Source organism: Apteryx rowi, unplaced genomic scaffold, assembly GCF_003343035.1.
Source record: "Apteryx rowi isolate R43461 unplaced genomic scaffold, aptRow1 scaffold_1166, whole genome shotgun sequence".
In the NCBI taxonomy this organism is placed as follows: Eukaryota; Metazoa; Chordata; class Aves; order Apterygiformes; family Apterygidae; genus Apteryx; species Apteryx rowi.
The window spans coordinates 87,902-108,300 of record NW_020447382.1 but is presented as its reverse complement, the minus strand read 5'-3'; the positions used below and the strand labels follow the sequence as shown (position 1 = coordinate 108,300).

General features: G+C 38.8%; 1 protein-coding gene across 7 annotated transcripts in view; it reads left to right on the top strand.

The window, feature by feature from the left end:
• LOC112973506 overlaps positions 1–16,005 on the top strand; it is a 37,064-nt gene extending 21,059 nt beyond the window's left edge. For 4 of the 7 annotated variants that reach the window (XM_026081493.1, XM_026081484.1, XM_026081467.1 and 1 more), the window contains 8 exons: positions 1,627–1,707; positions 5,050–5,071; positions 5,721–5,745; positions 8,462–8,500; positions 9,933–10,034; positions 11,743–11,848; positions 13,195–14,025; positions 14,814–16,005. In XM_026081493.1, coding sequence (XP_025937278.1) covers positions 1,627–1,707; positions 5,050–5,071; positions 5,721–5,745; positions 8,462–8,500; positions 9,933–10,034; positions 11,743–11,848; positions 13,195–14,025; positions 14,814–14,869 — 1,262 coding nt within the window. In that variant the 3' untranslated portion in view covers positions 14,870–16,005. The remainder of the gene's footprint in view (positions 1–1,626; positions 1,708–5,049; positions 5,072–5,720; positions 5,746–8,461; positions 8,501–9,932; positions 10,035–11,742; positions 11,849–13,194; positions 14,026–14,813) is intronic. The other 3 variants (XM_026081499.1, XM_026081507.1, XM_026081515.1) reach the window with 3 other exon arrangements.
• Positions 16,006–20,399: the final 4,394 nt, after the last annotated feature.

Sequence of the window (20,399 nt, the reverse complement as noted above, 5' to 3'; positions counted from 1 at the left end):
CTAATCCATTAATTCTCAGTTCAAACTAAACTTTGAGTAACTTCTAAAACCTGTGGAACTATGTTGTGAATTCTGGTCACCATGCTCTGAACTGTTGGTCAGAATCTTTGTATAGAGCTTCTTAGCAGAGTAGGTCTGTGTGCTGTAAGATCTAACTACCTTGCTCTGTACAAATCTGGACGGACGCATCTCTTTGCATGGGAATCTGTAATGTACAAGTCTGAAAGTGTAATACTGAAAGGTCATCTTCTGGAAGAATCTATGAAGGTGTTAAAAATTCCAGAGAAAAGATGATCCAGAATCCTAGTAATTCCTGGGGAGAATGGGTGATGCCAGGTTTCATGCAGGCAACCTTGTGTAACGCTAGCCAGAAGGAGGTCGTATAAGTATTTGATACCACTGCTTTCTGACTTCCTGTGAAACCAGAAGAGATGCTCAGATATATAACTAGAACACCAAAAAGAATGATCCCACCCATTCCTGAAGAATATGAAGAACTGGAGGGAAAGAACAAGAGTGAAGTTAATTGGCAAGTGTGTTATCCCTCAACAGTAATTCGTGCCTTGGTTAGATGGTAAGGACACTGTCAAGTTCATTACAAAGTAAAAACCAGATTCATTTAGAACCAACTCATGTTTACTAGCTTATCAGCTGTATGTGTTTAGACTAGGTCATATTGACAGAGCATGACCTCCCACTTGGACCAAGCCCAAAGCTCCTTTCTGGCAGCAAGAGTGAATTTAAGGATATGATTAAGAAAGGTCATCTGGTAGCAAGTAACACTTTGCAAGTGGCAAAGTAGATGCTAGCACCAATTTTTGGCTGCTGCATAGATAATATGCAAAACTGAGATATGGTTATGCATTTTTATACATATATAAGAGGCTCTGAAGAGATTGGTTTGTTGTGTTACCTAAGGGAAAAATTCTGGTATTTCTTTGCTCTCTAAAGAAGGAAAATTATGTGTATTTTGTCTTGGGCTTCAGATTAAAAATGCTATCTTAATGTAATTTCTGTAACCAGTTCCTCAAAATAGGGAGTTGATGAGCTTGAAATCATTATAACACTCTTTTAAGAGGTATAACGGTGTGTATAAGCACAGTGTTGTACTAAAGCATATGAGGTTCTAGCCTAATTTAGTCTCTGAATTCTGTCTATATCAATATTTTCCTTTCTAAAAACTAATGCTGCTGTAGAAAGCAGCTGCAATTTGGAAATAATCCCAAAGATTTACTTTGCTACTTCAGACTGGGCTTTTCAGATTGAGTTATTGCTTCCTTGAAGTTATAGCTGATACCTGGAAATGCCTGTCTGTATGCAAGAGCACCCTGACTGCACAGAGCTCTGCTATTGAACAGGCTGGTGTTTGTTGAGATCTTACAGGTCAGGACTAGGGAGAAGACCAGCAAGATGAACATCGTGGTAGGTGTTTATCCCTCTTCTTTATCAGGCAGTCTGTAGCAAGGCTGTCTGGAAGAAGCTCTGTAACTCTGTAATTGGAAGAAGTCTCCCAACTGAGGGTCCCAGTTTTCTTGGGGAAACTTAGCCATCCTGATATCTGCTAAGAAAACAGCATGGCAAGGTGCAACCAATCCAAAAGTGAATCGAGGCCACTTTTTCATGCAGGTGCTGAATGGGCCAACAAGGAGAAGTGTTTTGCTGGATCTGCTACCTGCAAAGAAAGGAGAAGTGGTCAGGAATGTGATGGTGAATGACAGCTGTAGTTGAAATGAACATGAGAAGATAAGAATTTAAAATCCTCAAGGGAATGAGGAAGCCAAGTATCAGACTAATGACCCTGGGCTTCAGGAGAGCAGAGTTGGCTTCTTCAGGAAACTAGTAATCAGGATCCTTTGAGAAGGTTGCCTTGCAAGGAAAAGAAGACCATCAGTCTTCAAAGACAACCTCCTTACAGGACAAAAGTGATCTATTCTGCCACGCAAGAAAAAGGGTGGGCCTAGCAGGTAGCTAGTGTGTCTTAACAGGGAACTCCTAGCTGGGCTTACGTGCAAAAAGGAAGCGTACAGAGAGTAGAAGCAGAGACAGGTTACCAAGAAGAAATTTGTAAGCTTTGCGGAAGTATTTGGGATGGAATTAAGAGAACCAAAGCTTTGTTGGAGGTTAAAGGGATGTAAGGGCAACTTGAAGGCTTCTGTAGGTATCACAGAATCACAGGATGGTCGAGGTTGGAAGGGACCTCTGGAGAACATCTAGTCCAACTCCCCTGCTCAAGCAGGGTCACCTAGAGCACGTTGCACAGGATCGCGTCCGGGTGGGTTTTGAATATCTCCAGAGAAGGAGACTCCACAACCTCTCCGGGCAACCTGTTCCAGTGCTCTGTCACCCTCACAGTGAAGAAGTTTTTCCTCATRTTCAGATGGAACTTCCTGTGTTTCAGTTTGTGCCCGTTGCCTCTTGTCCTGTCGCTGGGCACCACTGAAAAGAGTCTGGCCYCATCCTCTTGACACCCTCCCTTAAGATACTTCTACACGTTAATAAGATTCCCCCGCCCTCAGTCTTCTCTTCTCCAGGCTAAACAGGCCCAGCTCTCTCAGCCTTTCCTCATAAGAGAGATGCTCCAGTCCCCTAGTATGACAGCAGCAAAAGGGAAATGTTGACCCACTGATGAATAGAGCAAGTAACCTTGTGATAAAAGACATGGAAAAGGCTGAGATATTTGCCTTATTTGCCTTGGTCTTTACTGGCAAGCTCTGTTCCCAGGTCTTTGTGTGTAGCTGCAAAGTTGAGGGGAGAATATTATTATGTGCTGTAAAGGAGGATCAGTTTAGGGAGTAACAAACTGAACATGTACAAGTCTGTGGGACAAGATGGGATATATCCGGTGTTGAGGGAGCTGGCTGCTCTCATTCTTTGGAAGTTCATGGTGATCTGATGACTTGAAGAAAGCAAATGTCATGCTTATCTTCAGACAGTGAAGAAGGAAGATCCAGGGAACTACAGGTTGACCCAGACCCTGGGAAGATTATGGGGCAAGTCCTCATGGAGGTCATTTACTGGTACATGAAAGACTAGAAGGGTGACTGGGAACAACCCATGTGGATTTACCAAAGACAATTAACAACCTGGATAATGTGATGGAATATACCACTGTCAAGTTTGCAGGTGGCATCAGTTAGGGGGAAAGCATGATATGGTGTAGGGCAAGAATGCCATTCAGAGGGACCTCAGCAAGCTGGTGAGATGGGCTGACAGGAACCTCCTGAAGTTCAGCACAGACAAATGTGAAGTACTACACCTGGAATGGAGCAACCCTCTGCTGGATACAGGCTGGATGCTGATGGGCTAGGGAGCAAATCTTCAGATAGGAACCTGCAGATTTTAATATACAATAATATGAATATGAATCAGCAATTTGCCCTAGCTGTTATGAAAGCTAGCATCATACTAGACTGCATTAGCATGAGCATAGCCAGTAGGTTGAGGGAAAATTGAGGGCTTTTTCCTTTCTGCTCAGGACTTACAAGGCAGCTTCTGAAATACCATCCTGCATTCACATGAAATTTGGGTGAGGAAAGAAGCAGCAGAGGACTCGCCAGCTAGAAATATCATGAGGAGACTGGAGCATATGATGTGGGAAGAGGCTGAGGGAACTTCTGTCTTATTAACCTGGAGAAGGCAGTGGCCGAGGAAGGGATCTAAGTGCTGTCTCCTACTACCTAAAGGATGGCTACAGAGAGGGAGCCAGACTTCTTGAAGGTATGCATGGAAAAGACAAGAGGCAACATTCACAGGCTGCAATAAAGGAAATATGTGCATAATGAGTGGCCTAGCGCTTGAAATGCCCGTCTGCAGGGGTGGGAAATCGCCATTCTTAAAGACTCACAAAGCTCAACTGGACACAAGGGCATGAACAGGCTGATCTAATACTGAAGCTAGTCTTTGTCAAAGTTCGCAGAACTTCAGTGGTTAGCTTGAGTAGARTGAGGAGTCCAACCACTGATGACCACTGACCTCCTTGTCTCCACCCATCTTCTTTTAAAACAGGGAGAATTTTTGAGGTTTACTAGAAAGACAGCACAAATTGTATAATTCAAGGCAAATTATTCTAATTTTCAGTGTTCTCATTTTACAGTTAATTGTCTGATTTCTGTTGGTGTTCTACTTATCACCTTTATCACCTTATCACTTTTCTCTTACTTCTCAGGCTGGACTAGATGACCTCCAGAGGTCCCTTCCAACTTAAACTTTGTAATGATTCTGTGGTTCTAGGTGCAGATTGTCCCTTTCATCCCACATTTACATCATTTTTACTTCATTGGATCTCTTCTGTGAAATGGTGGCAGTCTGTTTCTCTCCCTACACTCAAAAATTTGAGATCTACAGTGTAGCTTCTTGTTGCAACTGATCTGCATTTGTTCAACATCAGGTGCTTGATACACAACACAAACGTTTCAGCCACAGATTGTAGGGGCAAAGATGTCATTTGTCTTGAAAGTTATTACTTGTCCTGTTGCTTATCCTGGAAAACATGCGCTAATAAGTACTTAAGAAATGATAGTTATTTACTATGCAATATCTGATCCTCTAAAGCGTAACTACTGTCTTTCACAGACTTCCTTGTTTTATGGAGCTTACGCTGCTTCTTCATGGTTACAGTCTAGTACTGGCAAGAGAGATTATTAGTCATTCTAATCTTCATAACCTATTGGAGGGCTAGAACGTATGCTGCATTGAGGAACACTGGTGTGTTCGCAGCAAAAAAAGAAAAAAGCTTTTCACTTTTTGCATATAGGAGACATGCCCACCTAAGTTCAATCCATACTGACTTGTGTGGAATACAGTTGCCTAAACATAAATGCTCTAGTGTATGCTGCATAGCTGTAAGGGCACAGGTCTCCGATAGGCCTTTCATCATGGATGCCCTGTGGTGTCTGAAATGGCACTAGGTGCCTAGATATCTGAATCCCATTCTCTAAAAAACTACAGCCACTTTAGGGCCAGTAACTGCTCTGTTTGTTTAATACTCCTATTGCAATAATACAGTGGAAACCTCTATGATGTTGCTAATAATTCTTTTTAATTTTCTAGCCCCATCAAAGAAGAAAGCAAGGTGAGGAAACAACTCACACAAGGGAATCAAAAGAGATTTTTTTTTGTTATGAGATCACCTTACTTACTAAATAGATCTTCTTTTCTGTGACAAAGCATTGTCACATATGGGGAAAATAGTTTCTATTGTCTTTCCACTGAACTTCCTCTTGTGTAAGTTGTTCTTGTCTTTCTGTCAGAAACTAACCTGATGTAAAATTTGTTATTCCATTTATGAGTAGCTATGGCTTTCAGAAGTATTGCACTGGTTATGCAGTTCAATAGCAGTCTGATGCACGCATGCACAAAGACATTGCAGTTTAAATTTCAAAGTGTTACTGTTTTCTTTGGGATGTCATTGCCTGTGTAAGTGGTAGAAATGGCACCCTGGTCCATGTAGGGAGAAAAAAATCACCATTACTTTAGTCATCTTCTTTAACTTATATGTAAAGAAGCTCATCAGTACTACTGGTCTCTTTAAAAGTTAGTCAGAATAAGGACCTTTAGAAATGTAGTATTTTAGATAGACCATATTTAAAAAAAATCCTATATTGGCAAGTGATGTAAATTTGGAAATTGAAATATTTTGATCCTAGATGCTTATGAATAAACCTAACTTTTTAGTAACCTTTAGAATGCATCTTAATAATTTTCATTTCTTTCTTTTTAAGGTGGGAAGATGATTATAAGCATGTGGTATGTAGCAGTAGTAATTCTGCAAATGTCATATATTGTAGCAGTTTCCTTGTGGTCCTTTTCTTTTTTCTGAATAACTTTTGGTCTTTGGCTTCATTTCCCATTTTATTAATCCCATTTTAGGAAGCAAAATATCTGACCTAATGGCCAGAGCTTTGTGTTTATTGCAGCAGAGGGGAGTGAATATTGCACTCCAGGATGTTCATCCTTTTGAGCTTTCATAATTCCAGTTCAAAATGACTGAGAGTCTGAGACCCAAATGTATGCAGGCCAGCTAAGGCCCAAGTTAAGCTGCAGTCTCCACTTCTGTGTTACCTGTTTTCAGATCAAGTGTTTTATGTAGAGAGTTTGCTTTAAATCTTATGATATATCTAAAGATTAAAAATCCTTTTTTATTCTAACTCAAAGCCCCAAATAATCTCGCTGGTATCTGTCCCAAATAGCACTTGGTATGAATATAGAGAACTGCTTTATTTTTATCTTGGTGCCAGAGATGTGCTTTGCAGTCTGATGTATACTGTAGTAATGAGTTGCTCTTTCAGGCCTCAGGCTGGTCAGATACTATGCTAGCTGAAGGTTGGTGCCTTGCTTTTTTTTAAGATAAGATTGGCCCTAAGAAAAGCCTAGAAAAGATGGCTCTTTTAGGTATGGAGAGAATTGCCAACATTCAAGAGGGAAAACAGAAAGGAAGCCCAATAAGGATACCTGCCAATAGGACTTTCATGCACCAGAAATAATGACCAATGGAAGAACCTTAGTGGGTTGTTACATAAAGTTGGGATTTGTCTTGTCTGGAAACCTCCAGACTATTGTTATCTTTATTTAGATGGGACTAAATATGATTTGGCCAGGTAGCTGAATTGCAGATTAGTGATTGTGGCACGACCCTGAGTGGTGACTGGCAGGAGCACAAGGCAAGTATGCAATGTCACATCTGTTTGGGGCATGCTGAGTTGAATCAGCCTTTATACAACTTTCCTTTCTAATAAAGACATGGTTTGGCAATGTGCATGACCTCAGGCTTGCTACATTTAGCTGTTTTACAGCCTGTTTCACTAGTTTGAATATCTTTTTGAAGCAGAGACTTTTCTTGGCTCTCCTACTGTCTTAACATTGGAAAGATGTGCCTGTAGTGGGAAATATTGCTCAAGTATAGGGAGTTATATCAGACATCATCTTTGTATGGTGGCTTGGTTTCAACTGAACCATTGCTTTTTAAGCTTTTGTTTGAGAGTTAAGACCATTCTAACTCCAGCTTTTAGCTAAACATACGAATTGCTGTGTGCAAATATGTCCTGGTTTAAATTAAGTTTAATGAGATTTTTGCAGTCTATTTCAGTTTGACCAGTGCACCTTTATTTTGTTCTAATGTGCTATCCAGAGCTATTTGTTKTKSSKKSWWAWSGWWKTKCASTGSCWCMGAWGTYKRGRYWYWYSRRWAKRTSSCWAWRTMWAKWWWSSCTGWCWCYWKTWYRSMTSMAMWKMWRAKMYMSTWSRMMMWRAGTWGCYRYKRYRYYMKKRMWRCWTCMMWWTWWWMWKCYYTKRCATYRMKRSWYMYYKMYWTYCWWRGKMWYKRASWSYRWTSTWSYKCTRKRMMTWRAARWAYSCTKWRAWWKAMMWGWYTMYWMWKMWATMKTRMTGCWSWWMARYAWRACSTKWWWWMMWTGTKYCTCWRSRWKKRWWYYARTGCWCMWYKWYWYKWSMSKAYWTCARYAYKYCMARAWRTCARTYYYKYWRSAMRYWWRYMYRSKSWGMMSWTRWYAMAMCMKRYMWKTGWTRYYWKWSCWYRYMAWTRYASYYTSWYWKTGWGYCTRYKRCWSRYYGMCMMRYTSTKMMGWKKARATKCWMKGAMRMYAATWCMASWRYMYWTMKMYWSSYKSSRCWKKGMWKMMSYTKYAWRTWSWYMMKRYRTSARYWTGMTWMYYYAKWAWRKWKWTGYMYYRACWTSWATASSYWWWRRYRWWAWSWYSWYRRWGAWWMWCSGWYWGARRMTATYKRRMWKWRRYYGYYTAGMATWAMTYRCTTAGCATWASTAGCTAAATTTGCTGAAGCCTTAGGCCTCAGGCTGTGAACTTTTACTTAGAYAAGTAAAAGGGGRCCCCAGAGYCRGTTCAARCTGGAGAGATAAAGAAGTTRCASGGACRGCAGGAGTAGCWAAYCTTGAAGAWAAGAAGCAGCCTGCCTAGAGACAATGAAGGGGMCCAAKGAAGAAGGGGAAGAMCCCAGACCKAAYTATTACTATTGRTCCAAACTATTGCTTAAGGGGTGGGGAATTTAGATTGTAAGGGTATAATTGCCCAGGGATTTCTTTGTTCGGGGTCCCTCTTCAGAGGCACCCAGCTTGAGCTGTAATTACCATGTGTGGATCATTAAATTTTATTTCTCTCCAATCTGACTTCGAACTTCTGCCTCAGCAGGAACCTAGGGTCAGACCCTGTTATGGTGGCCAGCGAGCCTAATAATTTCCATAACAATGTGTTCTTCCCAATAATGGAAGTAATGTGGTTGTATTTGTAGTAACTGTTGCCTGATTGCTACCTATTGAAGGACCTAAGGTTATATGTTGACTGCTGTGACCTAAAAATACTATCTTTTCTCTGCGTTGCCTTTTGTTGTTGGATAAGAGATTAAAAAGTATTGTTTTGTACAAGATGATGCAACAAATACTGTAGTATTAAGTCTTTGAATTTTTCTTCCTCTTCCTGTGTTCCTACAGAATGATCCCGTTCAGAAACAGAAAGCTCTAGAGTTCTTGGTATGTAGGTAAAATAATTGTGATCAGAATTTGGTAAGTTTTAACATTTGTGCAGTTTTACTAGTTTGAAGCAGTGAATCTGTGAAGGCATCATTGATTACTGGTCAAACTCATTTGAAGACAACATTAATTTCTAAGTTATATTTTTATGGACTTTGCTCTTTGAAAAGCTAGTGCAGCTATAGCATAAGGTTGTGTCCAAACGGTGTGCTGGATTAAATTCAAGTTACAACTCACTCCCTGCTCTCTGGATCATTCTTGCCTTTGCTGAGGAGATACCCTGACAAGCAGTGTTAGCATTTGAGCAACAGCAGTACTGCTGTTTGCTGCCAGTATCTAATGGGATTGTTGACATGCTGAGTGACAGAAGCCAGTCCAATCTTGCTGCCTGTGGTGCTGTAACTAGTGCTGCTGTTGCAAAACTGGACAGCCAGGTGAAACTGGATGATACTAGAGCACAGTTGCTGCTGCTGGAGTGGAGAAGTTTTGTCAGTTCAGTTGATTTTAGCAGTGGTATAGTAAGCCTTGCTTTGTCTTTTATATTGTGAAAATAATTGTGCATTTATCTTTGCCATTTTATTCCATGTAAGACTTGTTTCTTTAAATTTTGTACGTAAGGCAATTGCAAAATTTCATTTGAATCTGAATTGTTTCTATCCTTAAATCACATGTAGAATGTTTTGAGTTGTTAAGTGCACTTCATCACCATCTGATTTTTTTTTTTTGTTAGTCTTCTATGATTACTTGTGACTTTAGGAAGAGATAGAAAAAGCAAGCTTTTGCAGTGCGGGATAATCAACAAACCACCAGAATATGTTTGGTAGACAGTTATTGACTTTTATCTGATGGATGGGACTCACAGTTATTCCTTGTGTAATAAAACTACCTTTGTTCTTGAAACTTACTGTTGCTACTTTCAACTTCATATACTTACTAATCATTCTCTTTGATTGAATATTAGGAAGACAGATAACTATGATTGTTCTATGTTTTATATAATTATATAAATATCTTTGATATCTCTGCTTCCCAAAATTATGAATGGGAAGATTATAATGGCAACTTTCATCTTGTTGCTACTAAAGTAGGTAAGTCAAGGGCATTTGATGAAGGTGCTGAAGCTTACTTTTAGTCAATTTTCTACATATACAATGTAAATTAGGACTCATCCCTTTCTCCATGTGCAACAGAATGCTCATGATCAACAGTATGAGATTGGCACAGACATCAGCTATTGTGGTTTACCTCTTATTGGGCTCCCCTGTTTCGTGTTCACAATTCTATTTGTTCATATATGTGTATGTATATTTTGTTATATATAAATTAATTGGTGATAACAAAATGATTGTATAACTTTGATCTGTTTGTGCATATGACTCTCTTCAGCATCGTAATGAACCAGCATTTCTTACTATGTTTTTCAATTCCACAGGAGACTTTTCACATCACCTCAGACTCAGAAGCAACACTTGTCATTCACATTACACAGGAACTCACAGAAGCTTTGAAGGCCTTTTGTGAAAAGAAAGCAGCAGTAAGTAACTTAATCTTGACCAGAGTTGTAGTGGTTGGGAAGAGTTGGGAAGAAAGGAGTGGTTGAACTAACTGTATTAACAACCTGTCAAACAGTAGCAGTTCAGACATAGGTCAGAAGCCCCCAGTTAAATATACTTAAAATTATTTTCTGATTTCTAAGTATCACATACATTAATTGCACTGCACACTTCTGTTAAAGTTCTTCGTCACCTCCCATCTGTTTTGTTTTCTTCTGCATGTCTTTTCCCCCCTTGTTCTGGACTCCATTTTGCTTCATGATGTCTGGTTGTCATCCTTCTTTTGCAGTTGATCCCTTGCTTGATAGCTTTTCTTCTAATATTGCTCATGCTTTAAGTATTAAATTTGGATGTATCACTTTTTTTTTGTGGACATCTGGATAACTCTTTCTCCCTACCCCCACCTGAGAACTTTAATCTGTTAAGACTGAGATAGAGAAACTGTTCCTGTCTTTCTGTTGGCTCTTATAAATCTCCATAGCCTCTCTGCATAAAAATTTAATAGCTGTAGGAACAACAAATGAAAAAAACTGTGAGGAAGAAGCAAAATCTGCACAAAGTGACTAGTCGCCTCTGACAGCTAGTGGTTCACAGAATTCAGCATGCACTTTTCTGAAAGATTTCAGACTGATTTCCTAGGTGTCAATAAATTATTCTATGTCAGCTGAGCTATGATAACTGTCCCTATGCACTCCTGAACTGCTGCAAATGCTACCACCTTTTTGAGAGCTGCAGTTTCAAACTGTCATGCATTGGTTGCTAGCTAAAATATACTCATAGACGGTTACCAGGACTCTGCTGAGAATGCAAGTGTAACTTTTACAACTTCTTGCTACAAGATTAGCAGTTTGACCTTGATTTTTATATGGAAAAAATACTTTGTTTTTGTTGTTAATATCACAATGTTTGCTGAAAACTACATTTTTTTTCCAGACAAGTTTAAAGACTTTTCTCATCTAAAATATAAACTGAAGTATCCTGGTAGGTTTCAAGTATAACAGGCCACACTTCCTCTGGAAAACAGTATAGAAAGCATGAAAGTGCCCAGTCTGGATTCTCTTCAAATTGTTTAAGGTCTGAGAATTTGTGCTGGAATTTAAAATGGGAGAACCTTGATAAAGGTTCACAAAAAAGGGGCTGGAGGTTGTCTGAAACCAGGATGAATTATCAGTGGCTAAAATGTGGACATGGAGCTTTTTGGTTTTCATTTTTCCCATATGTGCCACATTTTGACAAGTGAATATGATACAGTTCTCATGAGCTAGTTAAAAATTGTTTAATAGCTTAATCCTAGGCAATAGTTGGGCCTTCTGTTCTGCGTTCCTTAGCTAGAGACAGGATTTTCATATGTACCAGTTTAGTACATTTGAGCTGCTGGTAATGTTGAGGGGTATGGGAGCAGTAAAGAAATTTGAAAATGGTGAAAATATTGTCTTCCCCAGCCACCTCATTCTGTTCTCCAGACATATATCTCTTCCAAGTAATATTTTTGAAAATTGTGGTTTAATGTAGTGACTAAACAACAGAGCAAAACATCTTTCATGGGGTTTAGTGTCACCTAAAATCGTATTGTTGATAAAGCTTTAATAACTTTCTGTGGGGCGTGTGTGTGTGTTTTGTTTTGGTTTTTTCTTCAGTGCTCAAGATTTGAGTTTAAAAATGAATATTCTGACCTTTTGCTTTGTCTAGATTAATTATGCTAATAGTCTGAGGCCACTGATGTCAGTATCTCAAGATGAATTTCCATCAAGGAAAAGCATCCAAAACCACCATAAGCCATATGGAAAATCCAAAGGTAATTTAGGCACTTTGTTCTACTAGTTTAAGTCTACTCTTAACACTGTGCAGATTATGTGAGAATTTACATTTATGGCCAGCCACAGTGCTTCTTTGCTAGAGTCCTGTATGCCTCTGTCTTCTAGGTCACTTCAGTTTATCATTTTCTACAGCCTTAATGACTTCAACCTTGACTGTCTAACATTTCTCTCTCACTGAGCAGCATCACAGTAGTAGAGGTTATTGGAAATCCAAGCAATAACATCCTCCTAGTTTCAGTGTGAAGGCTGGTGTGTCAAGCTGTCTTCAGAGGAGTATCTGTCATTCTGTCATTGAGAGTAAATGCCTCTGTCAGAAATGCTAGGGAATAAAATGAGAGAGATTTTTAGTTTGTTTCCTTAGACTGCTGGCTGCCTTAAGCAGTTTTTTCTACCCTTTGCAACTCAGGATAAAAAGAGGTTTGGTAAGAAAGGACTTTAGGGYGAGCTGCAAAAGTAGAGCTTGTGGCAGATATTTCTTGACTCTATCTCTAGAGGATTTATAAGCTTTAAATTTTGTGAAGTCTTTCTATTTGTTTTTCCTGCAAACTGCAGAGCTGATACATTGAGGAAGAAAACAAGCACCACGATGAAATCATGTGATTTAAGCTAATCCATTTTATGTCATATCTGTGGTGTACTGAGTGCACATGTGCTACTACCATGTATCAGTCAAAAGGTGTCATCTTCTTAAGCCATGCTAACTTAACTATTTATAATTGTGCTTGGTATAGTATTAGTGTATCCTAATCCCTGAGAGGCCTTCAAATGATAATTCCACTGGTTGATTTTTTTAAGATGCTTCCACAGTAAAACAAAATATGGTTGAATTAACATGATTTATAAGTTCAAGTGATTTAATTAGTCAGTTATTCCCCTTCTATTATTTTTAATTTTATTCAGCTTTACAAATCCAGTGAAGGAAGGAAGCCAGATGTTTGCTAACTCACTAGGTATACATTCAACACCTTATAGTCAGACAAGAAAGGGGCTTATACTGAATTAAGTTTCTTTTGCAAAACAGTTGCCCCAGTTGTATTTAATAAATCAGAAAAAATTAAAAACAAACCCGTACAAACTATTCTGGTTACATTCAGTCTCATGAAGTCTGGGATGATACAAAAATAATTCAGAAGAGCACCTCTCTGAAAAGCTTTTCTAACCTGTTTAACATGAGGACTGTTGGATGACAAGCTGCAAGACTTGGGTGAGACATAAAGGAAACAGGAGAAGAACACTTCATGAAACCTCAGAATAGCTGCCTTTTCAGATAGTAATTTAATATTTCACTAACTTTTAGTGCCCTTTTTATTTCATTTTCTCTTAGGAAATTCTAACTGGAATCAAGTTTTTTTGTCTCAGTATGAACAGTGTACTGCAAATGCTTCATTTGCTCCTGCTAACTCATACGGTTACCAAACAGATGATGGATCATCTTCCTATGGACTAAGACCTAATGACTTTTCAATGATGTCTGCACTTAGTGACTCTTTCGCTCTTCAGACTGGAAGTCCTCCCAGTGGTGTCGATGAATGGTTGAGACAGTTCAGTGGATCTGCCTCTGACAGTAATTCAGCTGATGGGACCTCTACCTATGAGACAAATTCAGTGAGTGAGTATTCGGAAGAATATATGTCCAGTGATGTGCGAGGAAGTAATCTCCCTGTCAGAATGTCGTATGATGGGGAAAGTATAAATTGGAGGAATCAAAAAGCATATACAAAAGCAAGGAATATAAGTGATCAAGGATTTTGCTATCCCAGTTCTTCTCCCCCATATGCTTCATCTGGGAGATACTCAACAAACTATCCTTCACAAAGCTATTCTTACAAGGGTGATGAGTCTAGGAATACATGCACATTTTCTGCAAATTCTGCTTCTTCAGGAAGAGGTAGCTCCAGGTGGAACCAGGAATCTAGGTGTCTGGAATTTAGGCATCAGAAGTCAAACTACAGAAGTGATTGGAGTTCACATCATTATTACTTTTCTGGGAGTTGTTCTTACAGAGATTTCCAGCAATGCAGACGCTCGGATAAGATGTTTGATGAAGATGCTGTTGGTCTTACTCCCAACATTTTGAATAGATTACGAGGAAAGGATATACCTACAATGACCAGGATGCTGAAACAGTTGGCTCCATATTATCCAGCACTTCAGAGTAAGATTGTGGTTAGTTCTCATGTAAAATGAATTATATCAAAAGTTGTTAATAGGAAGTTAGTTGCTTAAAATAAGCAGCGGGTTGTGTGCTGCAGAGACAGTATGCTCTGTTTAGAGTAGAATTCATTTCAGTCAACATCTATATCAATTGAAGAATGGCATTAATTGCTTCTCTGAGGAGACTTTGTGTCCTGACCACTAAATACAGTTGTGAGTGGGATGAAAAATCTGATAGCATAAATACACCTTTCCTGAATTGAAAGGTTTTTCCGTGTCATCTTGCTGTCTAGCATGTGATATCCTGAGCCTGTAATTTCAGGGTCAGGGAGTTTGTACTGTCGGGGTGGGAACTATGGGGAGAGGGTGTATGGGCATAAAGAAAAAAATATGCATTGGAATGCATGCCTGCATGGCGTAATAGTAGATGAGAATACTCAAAATGGATCAAAAACATAGGGATAACAAAACAGAAATGTTACCCAAAAGCTGGTTTGTTTATGTGACAATTTTTTTTTCTCCATTAGCACAAAAATATTCCTTAATGTTAAGAATAGTCATTTACTAGTCAAACTAAAGGATTCTCCTTTGGAAATAGATTTATAAAATATTTGAAGAGGCGTGGACGCATGCCACAGGATAGCTGTCATTGGATGTGATTTTTGACAAAGGCAAACTGTTTACTGTACTAGAATTAGGAAGGCTTGTTAACAGTAAAACTTTGATTTGAACATGTTCTATGCTGTATTATGTGAAGTAACTTTAAAATGTTTTGTCTCCCCTTTCTAGAACTCAATATTCAGACATTAGTCAATGTGCTAATAGAAACTAGAGAAAAAGATTAAGAAGCAACAACAGCTGAACTGGAACCATGAACAGATTTAAGAATCTCCATCTCTTGGCTTTCAGGAAAGAGACTGCATTTAATTCTGTGTTTGTTTTTGCAATGGGGAAGGGAAGGTAGGGTGTAATCTTTTAATATGTTAAATATAGATGGAACACAAACTTGCACATAATGGAGGTTAACACAGTATTTTGTTATTTTTGCAAATATGTCAATGTCAGCCAAAAGCTAATCACCCTTTTAAACACTCTCCCCCACCCACAAAAAAGAAAGGTTTACTTTTATGTTATCTATTTAGGAAGAATATTCACTGAAAATACAGGTCCATTGCATGAAAATACAGATGTACTTTTCTTCACACAAATTTAAGGCCAATTCAGTTAATTTAATGCTTTATGATTAGTGGTTTTTTATTTATTTTATTATATATATATTTTTTAGAAATGGGTACACTACATTTCTCTTTAGAAGAATGAAAGGAGAATGTCACAGCAAAGCTGCTCTCTGGGCTTATTGTGATGTTATATGAGAAAACCGTAGACAATTCTGGGGGATAGGTATGTAGTGGGGCATTTTACTTGTTTTCAGTTTTGCGATGTAAAAAGAGACACATGGGAAATATATGCAAACTTTTTAATCCTGTTGTTCAGAACAAACCTGTTACAAATTGACTTAAAAGCTCATTTGAGTTGCGCTAGTAGTCCTGAAGTGATTAACTGATCCATACAAAGATAGAAATTCTTCATTGTTTCTACTGCAAGAGCATATTAAACAATATTAGAATTTACAGGGGAGTCATAAAATAATGGTTAGGGATAATCTAGTTAATCAAAATGATGTACTGAGAAATATCTGTCAGTTCATGATGCTTATGAGTGGTTCATGCTTAACTCTTCTTTTCCCTACACTCCTGAGCCCTAAGTTTAGGTGACACTGTGAATGCCTGGCTTTAGACATCTGCTTTGTAAAGTCACATATACCTTACCATAAGACTAAAGAAAAGGACTAGAGTGAGGCAGATTATTCCCAAAGTCTGTTTTTTCTTTTCATTGCTATGTTGTGGACTGTTGTTTTTCTTCTCACCCACATGTGAAATATTTTGCTGTCTCTGCATTAAATACTTGTGCTAAACCTGTATTAGTCTTCATGACCTGTCATAATATCTTTCTGTTCACTGAAGTAACATTTGGATCATATCATGTAAATTTTAATACAAAGGCAACAAAGCAATTGATTATAAACTATGTACACTTGATTCTCTAAAATTCTCCTTCTATAATTGTTTTGCTTGTGCATCAGAAAAGATCTAATTTCCTTTTTCATTCCCCTTCGCTACTTCCTTTCCTCCTCCTCATATTTATTGAAGGGTTTTAAGTGGTTTCTAATGGCTTGGTCTCAGTAGTTGTGCCATACACTTCTATCTGTTGAATTACCAGTTGGACCTTCTAGGTTAAAGAAAAAAAAATCTTACTTTATTCCATAGGTGTCTGACATAATTTTGATTAAAAACTCTATGGGACTGATCAGTTTTTGTCTATATTGGAAAATTATCAGAAACTATTTTTGCCAGTGTTACATTTTCTCACAGACAGTGTAGTGTAACTAAAATTATAAAACTAGAAAAATAAATGTTACCAAAAAATATTCCTTACTTCTATAATTCTGTCAGTTAAAGATAAGACATTTGAATGCTGCTTTTTGAGTTGAGGTTGTTGTAGAGGACTCTTTTTTTTCCCCCCCCCATTTCTCACTCCCTTTTGGGTTTTACTGCCATTATTGTATCTTCTAGTGGCATACAGTAGGTGGCTGACCTCTTCCCAAATCAGATACTCTTTCCACCTCCAAGTTCCCTTGTTTTTATTTTTGTTCTGGGGAATGGTTCCTGTTCCTGTTTTTTGCACTGAATCCTGCACTGGGGGAACAGTTCCTGCATTTTGAAATCGAGTCGGAATAATGACCAAGCTACGGTAGGAAATGCTTTTCAGCATTGGTTTACTGACAGTTCCATGGTCTGTAGATAAGCATTTGGAGTCTGTAGATGCCCCTTGTTTCTCTGTTTTTGTTGTTGAGTTCTTACCAAAATTAGTAAGGTTCTTGAGATGATTGTCTGTTGGTTCTTATATGTAAGCACTATTATCTAGGGAATTTTTTTAAGCTGATGGTATCTTGTAATATGTGCTCCAATCCTCCTTTATTCCTAATGTGCAATTACTGCCAGCAGTGTACTATGTTTTTTTTCAGTTCCCTTCAGTTGCATGGATGAGCCAGAGTTCAAGCTGCATCACTGCTTTCTCCTTAATCTCTTATTATCTATCTGTCTTCCTTGCAAAATTTGGAAATGAAGAACTTCAGTGTACAATTTGTGTAGTGATAATTGGGCTGGAGTTTGCCACTTGGCAGTCCCAAATTTGACTGGCTGTTGGCATATAGATATCACTTCCCCAATTGATTTCACAGACGACTTTTTTTTTCCCGTTTGTCTTTTTTCTTATCAAACAGGTATAGCCAACTTCTGTACTAGCTGACTTCAAACACATAGCATCTCTCTTATCGCAGAAACACATTGCTTTGTGGAGTCCAATTTCCTAGCATTCACATGAAGAGGGGGAAAAAAAAAACAGAAGCATCTTCAGGGTGCAGCTCTGCAAAGGCATTGTTTGCCTGTGTGCCAGGAGTGATTTTTTTTAAATTTATTTTTTAATTTCTTTTTCCCCTAGGGCTATGTAGAATTGTGAATGCTAAGCATCATTGCCTCACCTGGAGTGTTTCTGTGACTTCTTCCCTCCCTCCGTAAGGTCAGGTACTTATAAATTAGGCTGTTTTCCTGTACAGCGTCTCTCTCTCTCTCAATCAGTTTTTGCCAATGGAGACATCCACCCTAAGGATCTGCCTGTTTTCCCTTCTTTCTCTCTAGCCATCATCTCATCCTAGAAGCATGATGCCTGAGAGATGGTGATTTAGATTCTGTCTTATTCCTTCTCACTCAGTTCAACCCTGACACCTTTAAAGGAGGATTCAGCTGATATTAGGAAAAGGGAATCATAAATCCAGACACCTGACTGTTTAAAGCTCCAGCTTTTAAAAACAAAAACAAAACCTCTAGTGTCCCCAAAGGCACCAGGGTAAGAAGACCTCACAGGGGGTGGGGGGGGGCGGGAAAATGTAGTAAAATCGGCTCTGGAAGTTCTGTCATCCTCCCAGTTATTTCTTCAACAAGATACATAAGCCGAGACCTCTCGCTGCTCCTGTTTTCCTGTCTTGGCCATTTTTCTTGAATCACATCTGGCTACTCCTTACACCCAGGAAACCTCAATGTTCTGCCTCTTGCTCCCATGTAGTATACAACTAGAGCAGAATGAGTCCTCTTCCTGTTCCTATTTCTCTAGACTTTGGTCCTTCATCAAGAAATAATCTTTATTACCTAGATATTGATAGCCTGCAGAGCAGCATCATTTAAATGCTTGTTTTCTTACAGCACTCATACAGCTATACCACAAGCTTTGGCACTGAGGCAAGATTTTTGAGGCTATACTAGAACCCTTTGAACTAATATCACTTTTCCTTATAAAGCCATTGTTAAAAATCCAAAGTAGAGCGTACTTTGGAGGATAAACTGTAAACTTTCTAGCCAGTATAAGGATTCATAATTTCTGGCAAAAAGGTTTGGATACTATCTGTGCCAGTTCTCTGCAGTATTCCTCATATCTCTTGAGTGATATCTCAAAAAGTCCACTGCTTGATATGCAGCTATGGAGCCAGACCTCTCATGCCTAAAACCCCTTCCTTCTTAAAGCTCTTATTTTCCAGTTGAATTTCTAGTTACAAAAAGGTATGGAGAGTGGAGACAGACCTTAGAAACTTGGATGCTTTTATTAGAATAAGTAACTTCCAAATTAAAAGGGAGGCTATTTTATGTTTCTTGGTCTGCAGTATACCTGCTTTCACATCTTGATCTATTTTTTGCATCAGCAGCATCTCTGTTTTCCACAGAGACAAAGGCACTCTAGTCCAGGGTTCTGCACTTCAGTGTTTTCACAGCAGTAAGGCTCTTTTAGAAAGTGGTGGTTGCAGTTGCTCTGCACTAAAGACAGTGAAGTATGAGACTGGCTGATAGAGGATGACTTCCTTCACAAGACATGACCTGGCTAATTTCTCTGGCTCCAGCTTTTTTCTTTTCAGTAGTTTCACTACCTTGGACCTACTAGTAGTCTTCAGTGCTCTGGTCAGATACGTTGTTATCCAAAGGGACCTGATTTCCTAGTGGGACTTTAATTTATTCTTCTTCCCTTTTAATGGAGAAGCTCTTTTTAGTCTGTGGGGCTCTTCCTTTATTGTCTGTTTCTGAAGAGAACATGTTTTGTGACGTCTCAACTTTCTGGGTGGGTGAGGTGCAGGCTCTAAAAGTTGGATGTTTTTCTTCCTTATCTCCATAAAGACAAATCAGCTTTCAAAATTCATCCTTGTTGAGGTGTTTTCTGACATGTTTTTCATTATTCCTGTTCCCCACCCCACACCCAGCATCACACAGAAGCAATCCATTGCCTTTTGCATGATAAAAACCCCTCTTGGATATGCAGAAGCTCTTTGGGAGAACTGCTTAGTTGTGCGTGCTTATGCTACAGAGACCATCAACCTGTCCCCAGATATTTTGCACTAGGAAACAGTCTTTAAAAAATGTTATCAAACTGTCACTAAGGGTCTGTGTCATTAGCACTTGAAAACTAGTAATATTTTCTCTGCACGCTGTGTCTTTAGTTGATAACTGCAGTGTTGCCATGTGGCTGTTTTCACCCTGACACTAGATACTATACTCTTGCTGGAGGTGTTTAGGGGTAATGCTGATTTTTAGGAGGGTTGTCTTTTGATCTGAGGACTGACCCTTCTCTGCATAATCTCCTGGAATGCTGCTTGGTATCATTCACAGCATTGGTTTATGTATAGATGCTCCTGTGAAAGACAGCTTATTTGCCTGTATCTGTAGTCAATTATGTAATTTGAAACAAATGACAGTGTGTGGACTGCCTGCATACAATGATGTGGGGTGGGAGTAGGAGGTGGCCTTGGGAATACATCAGTATTGCAGTGGTTAAAAAAAAGTTTTTGACTAAAAGCTCTTGCCTGTAGGTATCCTTGTGAACATATCCTGAAGAGTAACAGTTTCAGGTAATATTTCTTCCTGAATGTTTTTTTTAATTGAATTGGATAATGTAAGCATGTTCTGTGTTAAACAAGCAGGCTTTATTTACTTCCCATCAGTTTTAATTTCCTTACTGGTGCAAGACAAGTCAGTTTACAATTGGATTTAGGACTTAAGTGTACTAATTCTTCCGTAGGTGACATCTTCCATTCCCCCTTAGGTGGCTTGCTTTTAATTCAAGGCAGTATTTCCCCCCCTCTGCCCCCAATCGGTAGGTTTCAGGATAATCATGGGGGGTTGTTATGATACCAATTTGCTACTTTATTTTAGGACTTTCTGCAGTGTTACCTGATCCTTTTATATGCACTCAGTTAAAGTACAGGCTAGGAGGATG